The 26284-nt window shown below is 39.5% G+C and overlaps 2 protein-coding genes across 2 annotated transcripts in view; both read left to right on the top strand.

Annotated features, from left to right (window-relative positions):
* Positions 1-10951, top strand: part of LOC101540732 (selection and upkeep of intraepithelial T-cells protein 7-like) — a 33016-nt gene extending 22065 nt beyond the window's left edge. The window contains exon 4 of the mRNA XM_055138397.1: positions 10851-10951. Within this exon, the coding sequence (XP_054994372.1) occupies positions 10851-10951 (101 nt within the window). The remainder of the gene's footprint in view (positions 1-10850) is intronic.
* The window catches only part of LOC101540994 (selection and upkeep of intraepithelial T-cells protein 1-like), a 39223-nt gene continuing 23889 nt past the window's right edge, over positions 10951-26284 (top strand). Inside the window, exon 1 of the mRNA XM_055138398.1 lies at positions 10951-11005. Within this exon, the coding sequence (XP_054994373.1) occupies positions 10951-11005 (55 nt within the window). The remainder of the gene's footprint in view (positions 11006-26284) is intronic.

Genomic DNA, 26284 nt, shown 5'->3' on the forward strand with positions numbered 1-26284 from the left:
TATTTCTGATCAGAAATATATGAAAATTAATTCATTTTGTTTTGCATCAATAAAACAAATAATAAATTAATAATAATAATAAATAATAAAACAATAATAAAACAAATAATAAATTAATAAACAAAATTAATTCATTTTGTTTTGCATCAATAAAAATTATGGTGGTTTATTAGAGCAATAATGGATAGCTAGCAACTGACCCGGGTTCAATTTCTCCGCCCCTCTCGGAGGGCCCGGCAAGCTACCGAGAGAATCTCACATGCATGGCAGATCCTGGCAGTGATACAGTATATGTTCTATATGTGGAAGAGGTCTATTATCATGGTAAATATTTTCAGTGTGGAAGTCGATTTGGAACTGAGTAAGTCAAAAGCTGTAAATTTTTTGAGAAATTATCTAGAAAGTTCTAGATTGCCTTAAATGGGTTGACAGTAAAAATGTGGGTGCCAAAGTACAGCTGGTAAAGGTATAAAGAAATTGAGAAGCATGGTATAGAAACATCTTATGTAACGTTCAAATCATCGTAAGTAACAATAGAAATATAGTCAACGTAGAGAAGTTGCAGTTGGAAGGTCCCAAGGAAAGAGGAGTGTGTTTTTGGAAACCAGAAGATTATTCTATTAATAATGGCATAATACTAAACTGAATTGAGTCCTACATTTTTGTGAAAAAAACATTATTTGTAAGCACTTAACTGAGGAGATATTCAGACAGCTTCAAATAGTTGAAGCTGTGATAAAATTTATTTGTACTCTTTTTAGTAAAATGTAAGTGGAAACAAGAAAAACTGATGAAACATCTGTCAAACAAAAGGAAATCAGGACTTTATGTGAGGCAATCTCAGTGATTCAGATTACAAACAATGCTTACTGGGCGATCCAAATTTAGGATCGTTTACTCTGGAGAGAAATTCAAGGATGTGTTTGAACAATCTTTCATAAGAGTCTTGGAAGGATCAAAATATTAAAGTGTTTAATCATGCTGAAGGCTACATAATTATATTATATTAGGCATATAATATGAGTGCTTTCTCCAGTGTCTGAAAAAGCCTAGAATAAAAATTATATGACCCATGAAAGATTGTGGAACACTCACCTCTCTAGTAGAGTCTGAACCTACGACACATGGGACCATTCAGGCTCTAGCAAAAGTTCTCCTAGTAGTTGTAGAGCCAACTTGAACTAATAGGTACAGATAAGTGATATAATAAAAGATTTTTGATCAAATTATCAAAAATTGTCAAAATTTTCAGACCTGAGACAAGATGTTATTTTAATTTTCTATTTCCATTATATTAAACTATCACAATTTTAATTTATTAAATCAGCACACATTTATTTTCATCTAGTTCATAGACTTCTTTTATTTTTTTGCTTTTTGGGTCACACCCGGTGATGCACAGGGGTTACTCCTGGATCTGCACTCAGGAATTGCCCCTGGCAGTGCTGGGGGACCATATGGGATGCTGGGATTCGAACCGTGTGCAAGGCAAATGCCCTACACACTATGCTCTCACTCACTCCAGGGTGGGTTGAGTTTCCCTCCCGGCCCTGAGCAGAGTCCCCACAGCCAAAGACCTCCAGAACCCAGCCACAGCCATGCTCAAGGCCCCTCTCCACACATTTGGACGAGCCTCACACATGAAGGAACCGGCAGAGGAACCCAGGTGTGTCAGACCAGAGGCTGAGATCTCCAAGTCTGCTCGGATCGGGACTGGGCCTCTTACGCCCAAATCCCCCGTTTTCCAGTAGCTAGGTGGTCACACCCAGAAACTGCCCCCGGTGCCAATCCAATCAATGGCCAACATCCAGAGACTATAAAACCAAACTCCTGGAAGCGCGTGACCGCATAGCCTAGTTCTCCCTCTTGGAGAACCTGGCAAACTACCGAGAGTTTCCTGCCCTCATGGGAGAGCCTGGCAAACTTTCCATGGTGTATTCATTTGCCAAAACCAGTAATAATGATGGTTGACCCTGACTATCACCAAATAATGATGATTCCCCTGACCCTGAAAGAGCCTCCAATGCACTATTGGGAAGGACAAGAATAAAAGAGGCTTCTATAATCTCAGAGCTAGGGCAAATGGAGATGTTACTGAAACCGCTCAAGAAATTTGACAATCAACAGGATGATGATGATGATGATGATGATGATGATGATGATGATGATGATGATGACAATTCATAGTCTAAAATGAATTTTACTGGATGAATCAAAAGTGTTGTAAAAGCTATATTCCCTGAAAAATGTCTTGAGAAACAATTAATTTTTGCTTTTCAGTTTCTAGAGCTGTATTCCTTACAAATTTTGCATCATGGCTACTTTTCCATCTTCCAGGCTAGTGGCATAATGTGCACACCCAGATGATCTAGGATAATCTCCCCATCTCAACTTTATTAATTTATTGATGTCTGAAAATACTCTTCTCCCCCTCCCCCATAACTTGCAGTGTTCAGGTCTTACTCCTGGCTCTGTGCTCAGAGGACCAGGTGGATGCCAGGGGATCAAACACAGATTGGCCAAGTGCAAGGGAAGCTCCTTGACTTTCTATCTCTCTAGCTCCTGCAAATATTCTTTTACCACAAGAAGTACCATGCAGGATTCCAAAGATTAGCTATTGAATATTTGGGGGGTTTCCATTATTCAGCCTACTACATATATACTACTCTTCAAGAAAGATGAAAACACAGTCCAAGGATGAAGTCATAGTCCAGAGGCCAGAGTCATGTCACAGATGATTACCCACAAGCCTTGAAACCCAATGGAACTCTCCTTGTTGAATTTTAAAATTTTCTGGGAACAATAACTACTTTTTTCTTTCCCATTTTCTCTATACGTCATTGAAAATGTTTATAGCTATTATCTTTTGACTATTGGACCATAATGTTTTAGGACCAGATAATTTACTTTCCATTTTCTCAGTCTAAAAAACAGAAACAAATTTTTCCACAGGATAGATTATTCATGAGAATAATAACTAACTCAAGTCCAAAATTATTAGGCATTTTAGGTTCATGCATTTTTAGGACTAAGGGCCTACTTCTTTGCTTACTGTGAGCTGAGAACCTGGATTTCTTCACATGCTTTACATGTGGCTCTGCTAGCAATGATGACTCAAATGCTTTTCACCTTTTGAATCTCTGTTATCTTCCTTAATGTTTCTGATTGTAGCCAGTAAAGTGTCTGTTTTTAAATGTTCATTGGGTTCAGTTAAATATAACCTTATATTAAGTTGCATTACCTTAATGATATTGCACAGTATCTCTCCCTAAGTAATGTAACATATTCACAGGTTTTAGAGATAAGGACATAGACTGTTTTGGAAGTCTATTATTTACATGGCAGTTTTATTAGCCCCTACCAAAAGATTGCATTCTTCCAAGTACAAATATATTGAAGCCACCCATAGTTACCCAAAGATTTTCATAAAATAAATCACAGAAAACAGAGGCAGAACTCTTCAGAACTCTCCAAGATGTGGACATCAAAGTGGTCATCAATTAACTGATTCCTCTGGCAAAGGAAACAAAGATAAATATATGCAAATGGTACTATATTAACTTGAAAATTTTCTGCATGGCAAAGGAAATTCTGGCTAGAATAAACATATACCCAACTGGAATGTCGGCTAGTTCAGCCCTTTTGGAAAACAATATGGACGATTCTCAAAAAACTAGAGGTTGAGCTCCCATTTGACCCAGCAATACCACTGCTGGGAATATATCCCAGAAAAGCCAAAAAGTATAGTCGAAATGACATCTGCACTTATATGTTCATCGCAGCACTGTTTACAATAGCCAGAATCTGGAAAAAAACCAAGTGCCCTAGAACAGATGACTGGTTGAAGAAACTCTGGTACATCTATACAATGGAATACTATGCAGCTGTTAGAAAGAATGAGGTCATGACGTTTGCATATAAGTGGATCAGCATGGAAAGTATTATGCTAAGTGAAATGAGTCAGAAAGAGAGAGACAGACATAGAAAGATTGCACTCATCTGTGGAATATAGAATAATAGACTATAAGACTAACACCCAAGAATAGTAGAAATAAGTACCAAGAGGTTGTCTTCATGGCTTGGAGGCTGGTCTCTCATTCTGGGCAACTCAGAGAAGGGAACACCAAGTAAAATGTGGTTGGAGGTCATGGGGGGGAAAGATGATGCGGGCCGAATATAGACTAGAGACTGAACACAATGGCCACTCAACACCTTTATTGCAAACCACAACACCTAATCAGAGAGAGAGAACAAAAGGGAATACCCTGCCATAGTGGCAGTGTGGGGTGGGGGGGAGACGGGACTGGGGAGGGGGGAGGGATGTTGGGTTTACTGGTGGTGGAGAATGGGCACTGGTGAAGGGATGGGTTATCAAACTTTGTAAGGGAGAAACATGAGCACAAAAATGTATAAATCTGTAACTGTACCCTCACATTGACTCAGTAATTAAAAATAAACTATTAATTAAAAAAAATACCCAACTGCCTGGAAGATGACATATAGAAACACTCACAAAACCCAGGGGGAAAAAACAGAATAATCCCATCAAAAGTGGGGACAAGTGAGGAACAAAGATGTCCACCATGAAGAAGACACACAGATGGCCAGTAAGCATATGAAAAAATATTCACTGCAGTTTAGTATTAGGAAAACACAAATCAAAAATAAAAGCAAGACATCACCTCACACTAGTGAGAATGTCATGTATCAAAAAAATCACTCTGAAAATTGCAAATATTGTTGGGGAGTGGTGAAAAGAAAACCCTCATTCACTGCTGGTATGAATGACACCTGATCCAGTCTATATAAAGTAATATGGAGTTTTATTAAAAAAAGAAACTAAAAATGTAAGAATGTATTTCCATTTGACTCAGTTATCCCACTTCTTGGTATCTATACCCTAATCACAAAAACATTTTAAAAAGTATACAAACACCTATGTTCATTGCAGTTCTTACTACAATAGCTAGGATATGAAATAACCCCAAATCCAACAATAAATAAATAGAAAAAGAAGCAGTAGTATATATACACAGTGAAATACTGTTCAACCGCTAGCAAACATTAAGTCTTGCAGTTCACAGCAACTTGAATGGAATTGTAGTGTATCGTGCTGAGTGAAATTAGCAAGAAGCAGAAGATAAATACAGGAAGATCTCACTCATCTGGGGCATCAGAGAAAAAAAAATCAAGGATATGCACAATATCAATTGATCAATCTTGGATACTGTACTTCGGTGGCAGGAGTGTACAAAAACTTTATATATCAGTCTCTAGACTTTAACATCATTGTAACGCTATTATACAAACTATAATAAAAATACCCCAAGGTTTTACCTCGCCATAAAGTCAATTCAAAGTTGATAAGAAAAGAATATTACTGAAGAATATATTGTATATAGTTGTAATTAAATTTATCTTTTTGGTTAGTAAAACAGTGACTGGTAAAAAATAAATTCTTAATTTATTTTTAAATAATTTAGTACAACCAGAATACTAATGTTATTTCTTAAAGTTCCCACTCAAGCAATACCTTAGTTCCTCCATTTCCTCATGTTGTGCTTTCTTAAGTTTTTATTTCAGATCCATTTTATCTTGTGTACAATAACTGGATTTGGGAAATAACAATTTTGGTCTCAACTATGGCAATGAGTTACTCCATACTACTTATTATCTTATATTGTATGCTAAAAAGGTAAGTGGATAAGCTGAGCGCTGAGTCTGAGACTGAATTTTTCCAGGTCAGATTTAAATTTTATTCTCTGAAAAACCTCTGATCATTAGGCTAAGGTTTACCCTATTTCTAGAGACAAAACAATGTTTCAAAATATATTTTATCAAGTTAAACATTAATATAATAAGGTTACTTAGTATAAGATGAAGTCACAACTTGAATACATGATACTTAGACATCTTCAACTTTAATCTTAGTCACAAAGTCACAAAGAATCTTAACTATGATTTTCAGATTTATCACTTTCTTCAATATGTAGGTCAGTTTGGCTGAGACCATCTTAAGCATCCATAAACAATGTGATATAGGTCTTCCCAAGCACCTTTGCTTGTGATACTATGTTTTTAACATAAATCAATATATCCTTTTCTTAAGTATTAAACCATACATAGAAAATTTATAAGACTTCATCCCACTTGGGCATTAATTAACTCCATATATTCTGCCTCTTTGGGCCAAGCAATAATTACTCCACTTTATTCAGACAGAGTATCCAAATCACAGGTGATAAGAGACATATTTATAATTTTGTTTAGAGAAATTTTGTTTCTTGAATACATGAAAACCAACACTGCCTCGAGTATATAGTTTTCCTCTCAAAATTTTCTATAATCAGTTTGCAACTGATGAAGTCATAAGTAATTCTTATTAGTTTCTTAATATAATTTTCTTGAATATACGCAGTATCAAATATATATGAAAAAATCTTATATTTAATATTTGAAAAATAAAATGGAACAACAAACATAAACTGATTAAACTTGCATTTTAACCTCGATTTTAGGAAATAGAAGAAGAGTATACTAACAAATGATGGCTCAATCAACAAAATGTGGAAATGTGGCACAAAAATTTAGAGAACTAATAATCCAAGATTTTCAATAAATACATTGCAAGAAATAATAGGAATGCAATGGAAGAAGTGCCTATGATTTGAGATATGTGGCATCTCAGCCAATTACAACCAGTTTACATACCTGGATGTCTACTAAAGTCAACAAACTATTGAATAAGTTGGACATTTTTGTGCGTGATTGATATGAAAAACTGACTGTGAGTCATATGGTAATAGTGAATTACTAATTTTTAGGTATAATAAAAATATTGTAGCTATGCTTAGAACAAGTCTCTTTCAGATATGTTGATTAAAACATTAATGAAATTATCTAATGTCTAGAATTTGCTTTGAAGCAACATGGGAAGGAAGTGGGTGGGGAATAGTCTAAAATTGACAAGAATAACCCATGAAGAATCCAACAGAGGAATCCAGGTATGCGGGATCAGTGGCTGAGATCTCCAAGCCTGCTCAGATCCAAACTCAGCCTCCTCCACCCAGATTCCCAGTTTTCCAGTAGCTTGGCAGTCACACCCACAATTTGTTCCTGGTGGCACAATGTAATCTCATCAACAGCCAAGATCCAGAGACTATAAAATAAAGCTCCCAGAAAAGAGCGATGCAGTATTTCCTGGAGCATGCAGCTGCATTCACAGCCACATGACCTCTTGCACTCCAGCCCACTGATGTACCTAAAGTAGTACACATTTGTTTGTTTTAACATACTTGCTTGTATTCTCTTATATACGGACTTAAATGGCTCCAGAATGAAGTACAACAACCTTCACACACTTCCCTCTTATTGTGGTGGGAATATGCTCACTGGTGGGCTGAGTATTTAAATATTATATGTAATAAAGTATTGAGAGCTATTTTATTAAAATAAGACTTATAAAAATTAAAAATAAATAACTGAAATTGCCAAGAAGCTAAATGTATTACAGTTGGATAGTGGAAACATTATATTAATACATATACTCAAACTGGAGTAATAGCACAGTGGATAGGGCATTTGCCTTGCATGCAGTTGACTGGGGTTTGATTCCTCCGTCCCTCTCAGAGAGCCCAGCAAGCTACCTAGAGTATCCCACCAGCATGGCAGAGCCTGGCAAGCTACCCATGGCATATTCAATATGCCAAGAACAGTAACCACAAATCTGACAATGGAGACGTTACTGGTGCCCGCTCGAGCAAATCGATGAACAATGGGACAACTCTACTACAGTGCTACAAATATACTTATTAATAATATTATATACACATATATAATTATATATATATTAATATATATTAATATATATTTTTTGGTTTGAATTGCTTTTTAGGCCATACATATCATTGTTCAGATCTTACTCCTGGTTTTGTGCTCAGAAATCAATGCTGGGTTTTGGGACACCATATGAGATGCTAGAGATCAGTGGTTTGGCTGCATGCAAAGCAAATGCTTCAACCTCTGTATAATTTCTCCAGTCTTATTTTTGCATATCTTTAAAATCATTGTGTGATGGGGCTGGAGTGATAGTACAGCAGGTAGGGCTTTTGCCTTGCACGCGGTCGACCCGGGTTCGATTCCCAGCATCCCATATGGTCCCCCAGCACCCCAGTAATTCCTGAGTGCAGAGCCAGAAGTAACCCCTGTGCATCACTGAGTGTGACCCAAAAAGAAAAAAAAAATTGTGTAAGCTAAAATAAAATACTACCATGAGAAATTAATAAATAAGATATTTTCAACAAGCATAAGGCACATGCAGTACAAAAAGAGAAATAATATTTTCCTGAAGTTGTAGAGGAAACCACCCACTTCCCCCACTTCCTTGCCAATAGTTACAGAATTATTAGAACTGCTCATGCATTGATAGTTCTCTGTAAGACTCAGAGATCAGTTTGAGTCTTTAAATTGTTTGCAATTTTTATCTTAATGGCAAGGTAATTTAATGATAATTTAATTTTTAGCCCTATAAATACTTAAAAATATTTGGTGGTAGATAGTGTGGTAATGAAAGACGTTACTGGTGCCCACTCCAACAGGTCGATGAGCAACGATATGACAGTGATGTAAATTTTTTTGAATTTAATATTGAGGAGAATGGAGACCTGAGTTTCGGGGTTGGAATCTGTGTCCACTAATATGCCATCACAGAATCCTAAGACTGGGTGAATTAGAGAAGGGTAATCTGAGCCAGAGCGTAGTCAAGTGGGTAGGGCGTTTGCCTTGCGCATGGCTGACATGGACTTGATTCCCCAGCACCCATATGGTCTCCTGAGTGCAGAGCCAGGAGTATCCCCACCCTTCCCCAAAAGAAAAAAGTAATCCTGGGACTGGAGCAGTCGTAGATGGGCTGATCCGCTGAGCATGACTAGGAGTGATCCTGAGCACAGAGCCAGGAGTAAGCCCAGAGCACTGTAGGGTGTGGGCCAAAACAACAATGACAAGGAAAGAGGAAATTTTATTGCCCCTCACCCCCAGGAAGAGCTCGGTGAGGGTGAGCTCTGAGTGTGCAAGGGACCAGGTTCTGTCCTTGACACTTTCTTGGCCCCTCACCCGCAGCATCTTGGGTGTGGCCCTCTAGGCCCTTAGGGTCCCCAGCACAGCTGGGCCTGACCACTGAACCCTCCTGCCTGGCTCACTGAGACTGCGGGGCATGGTCCTGAGCCCAGCCTGGGAAGTCCTCTTCCCCTACCCACTCTGTAAAGGTTGTTCTACCAGTTTACGCTCCACCAGCTGTGTAGGCTGTTCAAGTACTCACATCTTGTCCAACGCTTGTTATTTGCTTTCAGCCTTTTCCCTTACCAACATGGGTGCTCCTTGAGGGTCACAGAAGTTGTTTCTGAAGCAGAATATGTTAACTTTGTGTTTAGAATCTGGGCCTATTTCTGCTGGTGAAATTGTTCCCAGAATGTCTTGTGGGCTTTAAACCTGAGCTGGCAGTCAGCGGCTTCGTTCAGACTTTCCTTTGTTCTGGCATGTTAGGCTGTAATGATTCTGACCCAGAGCATCAGGACCTTGGGTAGGGCACTTGTCTTGCTACAGCCGATCTGAGTTTGATCCCCAGCACCCCATAGGGTCCCCTGAGCCCGCCAGGGGTAAGCCCTGAGCACTCCTCTGGGTGCTTCCCAAATTAAAAAATAAGTAAAAGGAAAACTGGATTCCCTCCTGTGCCTGGTAGAGGTAGGTCTATTTTACACCTACACTGACCTCTTAAAATATTAGTTGGCGTTTGTCCTGTAGCTTTCTGGCTCTTTGATTTTGAGTTTTGATTCTGCTCTTTTGAACTTAGTTTGGTTTAAGTTAATTCCTTTGTCCTCCACTCTCAGTTCCTGGAGGGCAGGGATGAGTCATCCTTTAAGATTCATCTTGAAACTTGACTCAAGTCAAGTTTAAAGTACTTAGAGTTGTGACTTTGTGCCGGGGGTGGGGGGCTGTGGCTGGGTGGGACCTGGGGGCCCACTGTGCTCAGGGCTTACCCTGGTAGGGCTCAGGGGATTCTGATGTAGTGCCGGGGATCAAATCCAGGTCAGCCACATGCAAGGTGAGCACTCTCCCAGCGGCACTATCACCTGGCCCCCTAACATTGCGCTTTGGAAGTCAGGCTTGTGTGCCAGTGGTTAGTAAGTGTGACCTTCTGGAGACACTGTTCTGTCTTCACGTACAGGATTTTAGCACCTACTCAGGGAGAACACTGCGGAGCTGTCAGGTGTATGTGTGTGTGTGTGGGGGGGGCACCTACTCTTGCCTTGCAGGCGCCCGTGGCAGCCACAACCTGGGTTCAGATCCCTGGCACCAGGACTGTGGCTCCAAAACACCTCCGAAGAAAGAGAAGAAAACTCTGCTTGAGAGCCACAGGGAGTCAGATTAGAGCACGGGAGGTTTCGGAATCGTAAAAACCAGGCAGGCGAGGGCACTAAAAATAATGGAGAGAAATTCAATCTAAAGTTGTCGGTTCTCTGGATTAGTTCAACACTGAGTGGATTTTAAATGGATTGATAGGAAAGGGGAAGCCTGCGACACCGTCACAGTTGGCAGCCGTGCCGTGCCATACGCCATCACTGGAGGGCCTGCTGGCACGGGGGCGTAGGGGCAGCCTGCAGGCATGCCGGGCGGGACGTGTTGCAGAGTGATGCCCTGGGCACGCTGGGCAGAGCCGCGGCCCTCCTGAGCTGACCTGGTGGAGCGAGGAGCGCCTCCCAGGCAGTTGGCCTTTAGGAACACACAGTGAGAGATCAGGGGCCACCCGCCCTGCAGCGCAAGTGCTGATAACTCTTTGGGTGCGGCTCTCTCAGGCTCCCTCCCTGGCGTCGCCACAGTCACTGTGTGCGAGTACCATATCCAGGCCTGTGTGCCCCCCGTCACCGTCACCGAGGCAGCAGAGGAAAGGCGCTGATGGTGGGAGCTGGGGCAGGGAGTGCGCCCCGGGCCGGTGCAGGCGAGACCCCAGGTGCTGGGCACTTTGGGTGTGGCTTAAGGGCCCCCTCTCTCCTGTTTTGCTTTGTTTCTTGTTTGGGGGACACCTGGTGATGCTCAGGGTTTCCTTCTGGGTCTGCAATCAGGGATCAATCCTGGTGGGGCTTCAGGGGGATTCTCTGGTGCCGGGGATTTGAACCTGGGTTAACTGTGCAAGGCAAGCATCTTAGCTGTTGTGTTCTCTCCAGCCCCTCGGACTGCCTCCTATTTTTAAAGAACAGGAGGGCCAGATACAGAGGGTATAGAGCTACGACATTGGATGTCGCTGGCCTGGTTCAGTCCCTAGCACCCCATATGATCAGTTCCTGAGTGCAGTGCCAGGAGTATCCTGAGTATTGCAGGTGTGGCAAACCCCCCCCCCAAAAAAAAAATGATGAAAGGCCATTTCATGGGAGTGGGCTGGAGAATGGGTAGTTGATTCTGTTTCCCACTTCAACCAGGTGGCCCACTGCGGGCTCCTCTTCAGCACAGGAACTCTATTTTGATGGGTAAAATGTTTGGGGTAATCTGGAGTTGATATCAAAAGCTTTGAGTGCTGAGAACAGTTCTTATAGCCCCACCCCTCCTCCCAAAAAACACAAAACAATCAACAACAGCAAAACACCATCAGCTAGGTCTGTGCCTATAAACTCTTAACTGTTGATTTGCTACATTTAGAAAACTTGATGGGCAGCACTTGATTGCCTGGGCTGGCCAGGAGTGATCCCTGAGCACAGAGCCAGGGAGGAAGTCCTGAGCATTGTCTGGTGTGGCCCAAAATCCAGCAAAGGAAAAGACGAAGGAAAAGACGAAAACAGAGAACTTGAGAAAGGCAGAAGCACCGTACTTCCTGCTGAGGGCCCAGGGTGGCTCAGGGTGCAGCGATGCTTTGCCTGTGGGGATCTGGCCCCAGACTCCTCTTACTGGGTCTTGCTTTCCAGGAAACGTATTTCCTTTTGAAAGTAGGCTTCAGCTTTTCCCTCTGGCATGAATGTGGTCCTTGAAAGGAGGTGTCTGCATGAGCAGTTTCTACATTTTTATGGCGCTCATCCTGGTGGTGGCGGCCTCACAGCTGAGTCCTCACCTCTTCTCAGATGCAACACGGCCCCCAAGGACAGCACCCCAGCAGGAGGCGCGGCCAGACTGGGTCAGCACGTGTCTCTGGGTGGCAGGCTGGCTGTCTATCTCCCAACGCCAGTCCCACCATCACAACACCTTCCCTCCACTTTTCTTCCACCGTTGTCTCCATTTTCTCCAGTTTTCCCAACCACTCTTTAAGTCTGTCCCCATGGCTGGCTCGTAATAATTTGTATGATAGTTTGTTATCAATAATTTGCTAAGAGCCCGGCAAGCTACCGAGAGTATTCCGCCCGCACGGCAGAGCCTGGCAAGCTACCCGTGGTGTATTCGATATGCCAAACACAGTAACAACAAGTCTCACAGTGGAGACGTTACTGGTGCCCACTCAAGCAAATCGATGAGCAAGGGATGACAGTGCTACAGATAGTGTGGAAACACTGTGTCCATAAAATTAATGTAAGTATTTATACTTTTGTAGATCTTTTTTGTGCAATAAATAAATCTAAAATTTCTTATTTGATTAAAGTACTATGATTTGCAAAGTTATTCATGGTTGAGTTTTAGGCATACAATGTTTCAATACCAATCCCGCCACTAGTGTCAACTTCCCCTACCAGTGTTCCCAGGCTCCATCCCCTATTCCCTAACCCCAGCCTATCATTTTCACAGGCACCTTTTCAAGTTAGGTTGTAAAAGTTTGGGTCTCGTGATTTCAGTGCTAACTCTGTGGTTTGGATATTTAATTCTATCATTCCTTAATACCACTGATGTATAAGAATTCCTGTGATCCTGGGTCCCTGTTGCTTCTCATCTGTCTTTTCTTCCCCACACTTTCCACTCAATTTCTTTCTTCTTCTCCCTATAATCTGGGGCCACGATGATGTAGGCATTGACCCCTTTAAAAAGAAAATGTAATCTTTTAACTTTAGTTTTTCCCAGAAAATTTTTATCATAAGGCTAATTTTTAATCTATTATGACAGAAGGACTTCTACTGAAAGTCTGTTACATTATATGTTTGTAATTTTCTTTGGTATGGTCACTTAAAAATCATCACATGGGGCTGGAGTACATCAGGAAATTTGCTTGACTTGCATGTGGCTGACACAGATTCAATCTCCAGCACCACATATGGTCCCCCAATAACAGGAGAGTTAATCTTAGCACAGAGCCAGTAGTAAACCCTAAGAATAATCCAAGTGTGGCTTAAAATTGAAAAACAAAACAAAGCATTGCAGAACTTCTCTTTCATTTTGGAAAAAAATAGATAGTCATATATTTCAAAGAAACCAGAAAAAGAGATAGCCTTTGCTCTTAGGCTGAGTTCTGCCATTTCAAATGACACTGAAACACAAAATGATAACAAAATAATAGACTTGGGAGGCATATCAAAGGAATTTCTGTTCTAAACAAACCTATTATAAAATTAATTTCCTTTAATAATAAGAATTAATCATAGTAATTTTTATCTGTTATTTTGGTAGCACAAATATATCAAAATGGTTGAATCATGATTTTAATATTCAGTTCAATTGAACTATTGTTTATCTTTTGATCAACATATTTACTATTAGGAACTAAACTTGTAAATGAGTATATTTCTTAGTTAAAAGATGAGAAGAAATAATAGTTTGAGTGGTTTGAAGTTTTAATTGCAGAAGATACTGCATGCAGATCAACATCTTGATTCCCAAACTCATGTGCCCTAGTTATGAAAGTGTGGCATATATTAATTGCTGGTTTGAGGCTTAGGTACCAACACATATATCCTTTGTTTATTGCCTCCATATTCCTTTACCAAATAGCTATGTAAGTTTTTTATGATAACACATTTATTGCTTTTACTTACTACTGTTGTATTGCAAGCATATAGAATATTTTCTGATTTTAGAAGAAATACAATAAATATTTCCATTGGGGCTGGAGTGATAGCACAGCGGGTAGGGCGTTTGCCTTGCACGCGGCCGACCCGGGTTCGAATCCCAGCATCCCATATGGTCCCCTGAGCACCGCCAGGGGTGATTCCTGAGTGCATGAGCCAGGAGTGACCCCTGTGCATCGCCGGGTGTGACCCAAAAAGCAAAAAAAAAAAAAAACAAAAACAAAAAATAAATATTTCCATAATGAATTAATAAAGCCAGTAGAAATAGTAAACTTAAAACGTGTTTTTATTTCATATCTCTTCATTCTCAGCAATGGAAAACAAATTATCAAATGCTTCCTTTTCAGCAGGTCTGACTTTAGGGGGGAGAAACTCCAAATAATAATAGTGAGTTTTTCTTGTTGAAATATTGAATGTAATCAAATTAAAGTGAAAGTAAAGTGAAATTTATCAGTTACACAGGCAGGGTGGGGGGCTGGGAAGGTGGGGGTTGGGGGGAGGTATACTGTGAATCTTGGTGGTGGAATATGTGCACTGATGAAGGGATGGGTGTTTGAGCATTGTATAACTGGGACTTAAACCTGAAAGCTTTGTAACTTTCCACATGGTGATTCAATAAAAGGATAAATTTTTTTTAAAAAATGTGTTTTTATTGCTTTCCTTCACAAGAAAGGTCCTTCTTGGTCAAAATCAGAGCTGTTGGTGAAACTGCAAACATTTTATTAAATAGTAGCATATTTTATAAAACATCACATTAAATCACATCCCCACCATAAAAAAAGCATACAATGTGAGAATCTTGTTATCACATAATTCATTAGTTGATAATTGGTCAGGGAATCAACATTGGTTTCTATTAGCATGGTAAGCTGAATTCCATGAATTTGAGTCATGTATTCTTATCACTTTATTCATGAGGTCTCTGAAGAAGAGCAATCAAAAGATAATATCATATATATGTAATTATATGTATTCTCTCTCACACACACTTATGCACAGTTGGAATGGAACATCTTGTTCATTTAATGCTTCAAAACTTCCCCATAGTAAATTCATTTATGTCAATCACAAGTATAATGTTTTCAAATATTCCTTTATATGTGCAAAATTTGACATAGAAGCAGAACTGCTATTATACATAATACATGAATTTGTATGCTATTTGAACAATAACAAGGGACAATCGATAGTAGAAGCAGAGACACGGGTGATCAAGATATCAAGATAGAAGCAGACACACAGGTGACTAGAAAAATAGTTAAAATAAATTTTAGGATCAATATAATAGATCAGAGCTCATCAAAATTAGTAAAAATGTAAGATGACTTTGGCCCCTACGAGATTCTGAGTTGCCACCCACAAATGGCTCCTCCAGCTCCTGAGTGACCATGATCCCAGAGGCACATAAACCAATCTTGGAACCCAGCGGCTTTTGGCAGAAATGTGTCTGTACTGAGCATCAAACTACAGTGCCATACCACCCCAGGTGGGAAATGGTGTTGTCCCTTCCGCCTTTTCCCCCGTTGGCATTGTGGCCACTATCTTTTAGAGCCTCTTTGACAGCCAGGTATGAGCCTGCAGTGATGAGACACAGGGGCCTCATGGGGTTGGGGGTGGAAACGGCCCTTCTCCCCACCCCGACGAGACCCCAAATTGCTGCCCATGAATGGCTCCTCTGGCACCTGAACGGCCATGATCCCAGAGGCACACAAACCAATCTCGGAACCCAGTGGCTTTTTGGCAGAAATCCCTCCAGATTTAATTACTAAATATCAGAAATCCAAAATCGCGTGTCCGTGACATCATATGCTCCTCATAATCAGCAATAGAAAAACAAATTGTTTAATGATGGGTTTTCAGCAGGTCTTATTCTTGGGGGAAAATTACAAATAATAATGGTGGGTCTTTTGTTGAAATATTGAACGTAATCAAAGTAGAGAGAGAGTAAATTGGAAATCATCTGCCACACAGGCAAGGGGAGGGGTGGAATGGGGAATATACTGGAGTTCTTGGAGGTGGAAAAAGGGCACTGGTGAAGGGATGGATGTTTGATCATTGTATGACCAAGACTTAAACTGGAAAACTTTGTTACTATTCTCATGGTGATTCAATAAATTAAAAAAATGTAAGATGACTTAACCAAAGAAGAAATATGTATCAAAACAATGAAATAGATATTAAAAACTATATCTTATATTAAAAGTTCTATGATATTTTCACTTAAAACACTGGATTAGAATTCCTCAGCTTTTAAATCTATTCTGCTTTAATGACTGGCATGCTTATATAAGGTTTTGTTGACCAAAATAAAGTATACAAGTCTTCCTGAGTCTCTTGAAATACTTGTTCTAGGGGTGTTTTCTCATGACAAATAGTCATTAAACACTGAGAGAAATCCATAGCACATGATAGGAACCACCTTTAGGTGTGTAGGCCACATGAAGTTCTGTCAAACAATAGCATCAACTGGTATCTCTGTAAATGACCAATCTATGGATAACTGTTCACAACAATTGAACTTTCAGATAATTGAGGCATCAATGACATAAAATAAATAAGAGGCAGTGATATAGCACAGCGGTACGGCGTTCGCCTTTCACGCGGCCAACCTGGGTTCGATTCCTCCGCCCTTCTCGGAGAGCCTGGCAAGCTACTGAGAGTATGGAGCCTGCACGGCAGAGCCTGGCAAGCTATCCATGCATATTGGATATGCTAAAAACAGTAACAATAAGTATCTCAATGAGAGATGTTACCGGTGCCCACTCGAAAAAATCGATGAGCAACGGGATGACAGTGACAGTGACAGTGATCTAAATTTAAAAATAATAAAATTGGATGCTTATTTAAAACTACAAACAGGAATTAACTTAACCTTAAGATATAAAATTATGAAATTCCTAGAGGAAAACATAATGGGAAAGTTTTATGATTTTGGTTCTGACAATGAGTTCTTGGCCGTAGGAACAAAAGCACAGCCAACAAAAGAAAATGCATAACCACAGAGACAGAACAAATAATAAAGTCAATAATCATCTCATTAGCCAAATATGGCAAAATACAAAGTTTTTTCATGAGAAAAACAACAAAAAAGCAATAAAGTGAAATCACCTCAACATAATAAAAGTTTTACACAGAAAGTTTACGGCTAACATATTCAATGGTGAAGAACTAAAAACTCTTCTGCTATCAATTCTTTTATCTACATAGTACTATAAGTCCTAACCAAAGAAATCAGGCAAAAGAAAGATATGTCTAAATTGTAAATATAGAATTTAAATTATTAATGTTTAAAAATTACATAATCTTAGCCACTGGAGTGATAGCACAGAGGTAAGGCAGCTGCCTTGCACAATGCTGATCCTGATGTGATTTCTGGCACTCTACATGTTCCCTGACAGCATAACCAAAAGTGGTCCCTGACTAAAGAGCCAGTAGTACCACCAGATGTCACAGCAAACCAAAATGAGTTTGAGATACCATACGGGGGTTAAGGCACTTGACTTGCATGCAGTCTTCTCTGGTGCAATTCCTAATGCCTCACCACGAGTAAATCCTGAACAGGCATGGCCCCAAAACAAAACAAAGTACAATTAAAATAAAGAATACACAATTTTTATGTAAAGTCTTTAATAAAAATGAATAAAGTTGTAAGATTTAAAATCAATAGTGATACTACAGTGGGTAGGGCACTTACCTTGCACACAACAGACCTGGGTTCGATCTCAGCACCAATATATGGTCCCCTGAGTCCTACCAGAAGTGGTCCCTGACTGCAGAGCCAGGAATAAAGTCTGAGAACCACTGGGTGCAACCCAGTCTCTCCCCACCAGCATAATGAAATAAAATCAACCTGTAAATATAGGGTTAGGCATGTGATGGACCCTACTTTAATCTCTAGCACTACTTGTCCCTTCCCCATTACTAGATGTAACCCGGGGTCACCTAGGATCCTTCAGGTGGGAGCAAACTAATTTCAGCTTGTCTCTTTAAGTTCTATATGTTCTTGTTAGCCACTTTCTCTTAGAAATTCAACTGTTAGCTCAGGTATGCACACTAGTGCCTGTGGTGATTCCTCCTTTTCCTGGGCTTTGCCTCAGATGAGTGAGTCAGTGCTTGTGTCTCTTCTATTTGTGGAACCATTGTGCTACCTTTGTCCCCTGAAAACTAATCAGAAATCAAGAAAACTATGTTCATCATACAGCTTTTCTTTATTGCTAGTTTTATAGTGACAACTCAGATTAATGAATTCCAAGCCTAAGCTCAGATACTTTTAACATTGCATTTGGATGAAAGGAAAATTTACATTTATGAGAGTATGTTTTCAATTCTGATGAGGTTTTATTCATCATTAGTTTTGCTAGTATGGTTATTGTCAAGCATATCTAAGACATTTTTAATTTTCCATAATTCAGGGGGCCCAGGGCCAATTCCTCGGGAAACTTTCATTAATACTAAGGCCTAAAAGGCAGGCTTTTGTACTGGCTACACTGAGGTCACCCTTGCAGTGCTCAGGAACCCACCAGGGATACATCCAGTGGTACCCAAGAAACCAGAAAGTACAGGAGATCAAATTCAGGTCCTTGAGCATGGAAGGTGTGCATTCCAATCTGTTGAGTCATATCCCTGGCCCAATCAAAAATCATTTTTAGAGATCATATAAACCATCTTGCTTTGTTAAAGATAGACTTTCCTGGACGTTGTGTTGAAACATTGCCTCTACAAACAGTAAAAGCCAGATACTCATTATATCATGAATGGAAACAACATATGAAGTCATTCCTAATTTAGATGTGAAAGCTTGTTCTATAAATCAGCACAAAATAGAGAGTACCAGTATTTTAGGAAAAAATAACCCTATTTACCATTTCAAAACCCTTTCTCTGGTTTGTGTTGAGGCCACACCCAGTGGCACTCAGGAGTTGTTCAAGAGACCATAGAGAGTGCCCAGTATCCAACCTTGCCCTCTATATGGACTATTGGTCCAAAGCTCTCTGGACCATTTAAACATTTTTTTAATCAGAGATTTATTCTAGTTTAGTAAACTAGAACTTGAATAATACATAATCTTTTGTCTCACAGACATATCACTGTGAATATGTTTTAAACACATAAAACCGTCAGTGGTGGTGTGCTTCATGATCTTTCCTCAGATTCTCTGTGTCTCTGTGTTCATTGTGTATGTTTTATTGTGTGTGACAATGATAAACAAACAATGCAACTTTGTGCCCATGAGAGCTTCGCCAGAAAAACTCAAGAAGATCCCGGATCCAGAAACCATATTAGATGGTGGAGGGCTGGAACGATAGCACAGAGGATAGGGCATTTGCCTTGTACATGGCCTACTCAGGTTCTATTCCCAGCATCCCATATGGTCCCTTGAGAATCACCAGGAGTAATTCCTGAATGCAGAGCCAGGAGTAACCCCTGTGCATCACCAGTGTGACCCCCCCCCCCAAAGAAAAGCAGATTAGATGGCAGACATTGAGTGCTATCCCAAATTTGCAGATATCAGTACAGAACAGGAGAGGTCATACAGGACTCAGGCATGACACACCTTGGAATTTTTTCTCAGGCTTCTTTCAGGTTTGCCTGGTTGCTCTTTACTCTGCTGCTGTCAGGACTTCAGGTGGGAGCAGTTCCTAGGGACAAAGAAAACTGATCAAGGATCACCAAGTTCAAGTAAGTGTTAGATTTAGGGACAGGGTTCTCCCTAGGTAGAAAACATTTAATATATGGGTTTATCTCATATATTCAGGGACGGCTTCTCCCTACGTAGGAAGAGGGTCATTACTTCTTCCACCTCTTCTTGCTTGTGCTCTTGGAAGATCTGTTCCCACAATTTTAGTGGCTTGATAGATCTGTATTTGAAGATTACTTTGAAGATTCCAAGTTACTCTATAAGGCTTATATGTTAAAAGTACCCCTTTTTCCTTAAGTCATACCTTAAGTCAACTAATATCCATCTAGCTAGTCAAATATTTAAATCTCAGAGAATTAATGAGTCTTTATATGTGTTAAATTTTATTCTGTCAATTCTATATCCTAATCTCAAATATAATCATGTAGTCTACTCTGTTACTACTTTGAGTTCTTATTATAAACTTTCTAATTATAATATGCATCATACCTAATTTAATTTTAACACTTATCATAATGTGTTAACTTCAATATTTGTTGCAAATAGAGAAAATTGCATATAGAGAGATTTATAGAAATATTATATGTATTTGTAGATATAAAAATAATATATGCATATATCTTCACTTACACATATGTGTATCACACTATATGCATGGAAAGAATATACAAGTATATAGAAGTATTAGGTACACATAAATATACTTGTATATATACTCATGCATGTATATACTTATTTTTTAGCCATATGTTAAAGCCAATCTGCATATGTCTACTTTATTTAACAATTACACATACATATGTTTGAGTGGATAAGCTCATATATTAAATGTTTTATATTCCTTAAAATTATAATCCTCATAATTTTTCCTTTGTTTTTCTTCACAGTTTATCTCACATCATTCTCTCTTCTTTTCTCTCACTCCGTTTATGGTAGAACACTTTGAATTTTCAGAATTTACTTTGTTCTCTTTCATCTTTCAAGCTTTTGCTCCTCCCTCCCAGTCTGGAAGATGGTGCTGCCTTTTTTCTTAACTGTTCTAGTTGCTCATTTTGTTTCATGATTCCTCTAAGGCACCATCATCTCCTGAAGACTTCTTTGAAGGTATAATCTGAATTACTGCCTTTTACTTGTGTGGCCAGGGATTCTCTCCTCCAGGTGCAAGTGAGTAATCAAAACAAATATCTTTATCATAGTTCTTTACTAAGAAAAAATTTACCTGGAATGTATATATCAGCTCATCTGCTGTTCCTTTCAGGGCGAGACATGTTAGTACTTGTGATGTCAATACAGTAATGCCAGCTGCATCTCTGAAGTTCAACAGACTCCTGCTCACTGGCTGAGACAGCCAATCTCCTCGGAATTTCTCTCTCAGAAAGAACAAAAAGGTCAGGCTGCAGAATCATGCCCTAAAAATACCCAGCAGGTGTGAGGAAGGGCATTGATAGATGGTTTGCCTGCTTGCTCTTTACTCTGCTGCTGTCAGGACTTCAGATGGGAGCAGTTCCTAGGGACAAAGAAAGCTGATCAAGGATAACCAAGTTCAAGTAAGTGTTAGATTTAGGGGCAGGGTTCTCCCCAGGTCGAAAAAAATGGTCATTGCTTCCTTCACCTCTTCTTGCTTGTGCTTCTGGAAGATCTGTTCTCACAATTTTAATGGCTTGATAGATCTGTATTTAAAGATTACTTTGGTGAATTTGGGGAGTGAAAAAAAGGATAGTATGATGAAAATCGCATTGCCGCTTATGTTTGTGGGTAACTTCCAACTCACTCTGTAATATTAGGTTACAGTGAAAAAGTTTAATTTCTGGACTCTGATTAGGATTAAAGAAAATCTTATTCACATACTGTTGTTCCCTAAGTGTGCGGTATTTAGTGTGACCAGTGCCCACTGCATAGTATTCTCCTCAATCAACATCTTCTGTTCGAATGAAATTGGTTGAAATACACTAAACCTGGAAACAGAAAGATTTTGCCATTGTGGGATATTTTTGTTGATCCATAAAATATCTATAGAACTACTTATTTAAACCTTACTGGTCATCATAAAATATTTCATGGATAGTAATTTTCAAAAGGAAAGTAAGGTATACCAAACACATTTAAATTTTGATTTAAATAATACATTATTAAGGGATAAAGGGCATTCTAGATACTATTGTCTATATAGTATCAGAACACTGGTTGTGATAATTCTGGTCAAAGGACTTGCTTCTTCTATAATTGAATTCACTTTCCTGGCAAGTTGAATGTGATTTTTATTAATTTTTACAGTTTCTTATTTTCATGTTTGCTTTTTGTTTGAACATTTAATTTTTTTGTTTTGTAATATTCAAAATAAAAATTTGCTGTGCTAACAATTATTAAATGCATATTCCATGACATTAATTATATTGGTTGACAAAATTCTGCGACCATCGCCATTATCCATCTCTAGAAAGATTTTATCTTCCGTACTGAAATCCTGTACACACAAAACACTAAGGGTGTATTGTCCAAACATGACTTAAACCAAAGTTATGTATTGTGAAACATGTACTTGATTAGAATTTGAGTGAAACTGAAATTTGTGGATTTCTATAACAGGGTTTCAAAGAACATTTCTGATAACAAAAGCACTCTTATTATCTCTTATGCCCAATGTACAAATTGATTTTTATTCCAGTTTTCTTACAAATTTTCTTGGGAGCAGTGTGGACAGTGGATGTGGACAGACAAAAGAAGATATACAGAATGGTCCACCATCTTTTCGTCTTAATAAGGGACTGATCTGTAATCTAATATGCCCTTTAATTGAATAAATAATTATATCCTCACCAAAGGGTACCACAATTCTTGAGCTACTGTATTCTGAGAGAAAATATTGACTTGACCAGATTTTCTTCTTGGGATCTAGATATCACCTCAATATTTTTTAATGTAAACTCTTTGGTGAAAATTTTACAAAGAAATATTAGTTAATAAACATGAAACACAAGCTGTTCTCCCACAATATAAACAATGTTAATTGTAACTACTTCTTTTACTTCTTTCTGTTTCCTCCTTTCCTTTGACCAGCACCTCATTTTCTTTTCTTGTTTATATTTTACTTGTTCATGATGATTTATTACATTCAATATTCCAACACCAATTATTTAAAAAATAAACCTCCTCACCACCATTATTTCCAAGTTTTACAACAACCACCCAAACCTCAGGATTGAAGTGATAGCACAGCAGGTAGGGCATTTGCTTTGCACACGGCCGACCCGGGTTCAATTCCTCCATCCCTCTCGGAGAGCCTGGCAAGCTACCGAGAGTATCCCGCCCTCATGGCAGAGCCTGGAAAGCTACCCATGGCATATTCAATATGCCAAAAACATATTGAGTAGTTTTTGAGTAACAACTAGTCTCACAATGGAGACGTTACTGGTGTCTGCTCGAGCAAATCAATGAACAATGGGACGACAGTTCTACAGTGCTACCACCCAAGCCTACCTCAATAGCAGGCCATAGAAAATTTATTTTATATTGCTTGTTCAGAATAATTAGCTAAAAATGATCAAAAATATTTTCTTAGAAGAAAGTGTGTGATGATTTTTGTATCTCATCCTGCAGACATTAAGCCCATGTATAAGAGATTACTAGCATGCTGTTACAGGTTAAACCCCTGTGTGTTAATATTTTCTCAATCAATATTGGTTACCTTCTACTTTACATCCAATCCAATGTAGTGTGCCACTCCTTGCATATCTCTAGTGTAGAGTTTGAGGTGTCATCCGGCTGTATTCGCTCCAAGAATTCTAAAATTTCGATTTGGGTGAAAGAGCTGGAGTTAAATTTTTAACTGGATGGTGACTTTGGAATCTGGAGGCATCTCTAAAGCTTATTGATCTCTTTCAAGCTGTATTTATGAGTCTCTGGATCATGGTCAGCTAATGAGTTTATATGGCGCCAGAGGCAGTTCACAGATGTAAGTGGCAGGCTCCCAAAGAACAGGGAGATGGGGAGAGACATCCTATCATCAACTCTATGAGAGCCTGGAGATTTCAGTCACAAAACCTGCATACTTCAGGTTTTCAACAGATTGAGTCACGGGTGAGGCTCATCTTGAGCCTATAGATTCCAGCTGTGAGCATGGTGGCGATTGGAGTGTGGAGGTTTTTGACTGCCAGGGCTGTTTGGATGAGCTCACCCCTCAACCCCCTGGGGCACCCCCAGATATAAGACTCATAAAACCACTATGCTGGGTTTGTGGTTGAGTGGTAGAAATTTTTTTAATGGCCAACAAAATGTGCCTATTCCTGAAACTCAATGAGAACATGGAACCCCCAACATAGTGAGGCAAACATTGCAAGAAGAAAGGAAAAATTCTTCAGGTAGATTGCAAAGCTTCATAGTGAGAAGATCTCACATTCAGTTCTTGCTTTACAGTTTGATTCCTACATGTCATAGGGCACAACAGCCCAGGGATATATGGTGTTTACTTCTTTCTGGTTTACTACCTGAAACTTTATCAGATTCTGTGAAGTCATATGTATTTGGTCATAAGCACCAGGTAAGAAAAGTAAATTCCATGACATTGAGTCTACTTTACAGCATTTCTTTGCTAGCAAAGAAAGTACACGCTCAAAATTTGAAGATCATTACATAGATTATTCATAAATGTGTCATAAAGACATAGAGAAATGTTAAAAATTGCATTCTTTGGAGCTAAAGTAAATGGCTGTGACCATGTGTAGACCTGAAGGTGGAGGAAACAACGATTAAAATCTGAAGGTAGAAAGTGATGGCCAGGTATATATCTCTCTGTAACAACCATGAAAGAAAGAAGCTGAGAGAAAAAATAGTCCAACATTGCCCTGTTTCATTCTTTCCATCCGCTTATCATTCATGCGGATGAATCCAAATAGAAACCAAAAGACAGGGAGTCAATTGCTGTGTTTACGGATCAACTTTCTGAGAAATAGAGCAGCACAGAGAGGAATGGAGATTGAATCTGGAAAAGACAACAGGAGATTTCTGGCTCTTTTCTGTTAGACACATTGCAGGCTTCCATACCATACTTTTACATGAGAAGACATACTTCCTATACATCACTGTATCACTGTCATCTCATTGTTCCTATACATCACTGTATCACAGTATCACTCGTTGTTCATTCTTGTTGTGGTTCTAGCGGGCACCAGTGATGTCTTCATTTATCCCTGTCAACCAATAGTGTAGCCTAATGGTGTCTGCTTGCTCCAGGAACAAGAAGAGATCATTGTTGTTACTGTTTTTGGCGTAACAAATATGTCACGAGTAGCTTGCCAGGCTCTGCCGTGTGGGGGGGAAATAATAATAGATAAAAATAAAAATAAAGAGATCGCAGGGCCACAAATGCAGCCACATACTCCAGGAAAAATTGCATCATTCTACTCTGGAAGCTTTGTTTTTTAGTCTCTGGATCTTGGCCATTGATGAGATTACATGGCACCAGGGGGCAGCTTGTGGGTGTGAATGCCAAGCTCCTGGAAAATGAGGGATCTTGGTGGAGGAGGCCCTATCCCAATCTCAGTTACAGGTCCCACATACCTGGGTTGCTCTCTCAGTTCCTTCATGGATGAGGCTTGCCTGAGTGTGTGGAGAGTGGCCTTGAGCATGACTATGGCTGGGTTCTGGAGGTTTTCAGCTGCCAAGGGTTTTTCTGTGGGCACGGAGAGAAACTCAACCCACCTCCCTCCAAGGGGGTCCTGGTGAAGACAGCCTGGCATGGGGGTAGAAGATTCTGACAATTCCTATTCATAAATGAAGGAAATTCCTATACATAAAGACATAAAAACCTAACGGGAAAGTCATGTAGCTTAACAACTAAAACAGTGTATGCCATGTATATTTTTGAAAATGCCCTATTCAAAGCTCAATTGCAATTCTCTGTATGTTTCCTATTATAGACTGCAGATGTACATTGGCAGTCTAATCATTGTCTTCCATGTATAATGCCCTGGGTTCTATCCCTGGCACTGCAAAACAAATTTTTAAAAATCTTAGATTCCTATCTTGATTAATGATATAATTTAGGCACACAATGTGCATTCTGGGAACTCAGGAGACATCTGAAAATGTATTTCTTACAGAGACTCAGAGTACTAGCAATTGTATAATAGCTGAATCTTTTCTAAAATTTATTTTACTGAATTACCATGAGATACACAGTTACAAAGCTATTCATTGTTGGCTTTCAGTCATACAATGTTCCAACACCCATCCCTCTATTCCTCCACCAGTGTACATTTATAGCCCCCAATGTCCCCAGTGTCCCTTTCACTTCAATCTTTCCCCAGCCGGCTTTTACGGCAGGCACTTTTCTTCTCTTTATATCTGTCTGTATGTCTGTCTGTCTCTCTCTCCCTCCCTACTCTTGGGCATTATGGTTTGCAATATCAATATACTGAGAGGTTATCATGTTTGTTTCGTTATCTATTTTCAGCACACAGTTCTTATCTAGAGTGATCATTTCTAACTGTCATTGTCATAGTGGTCTCTTTTCTATCCCAACTGATTTCTCCCTCAGCAATTGAGACAGGCTTCCAACTGTGGACCAATCCTCCTGACCCTTGTTTCTAACGTTCTTGGATATTAGTGCTGAATATCTTTTTATCCTGATGTCAACCCTCACCCGACTGCACCGATCTAGACTGTCTTGTTGGTAGTG

This window comes from Sorex araneus, chromosome 5 (assembly GCF_027595985.1).
Source record: "Sorex araneus isolate mSorAra2 chromosome 5, mSorAra2.pri, whole genome shotgun sequence".
NCBI lineage: Eukaryota > Metazoa > Chordata > Mammalia > Eulipotyphla > Soricidae > Sorex > Sorex araneus.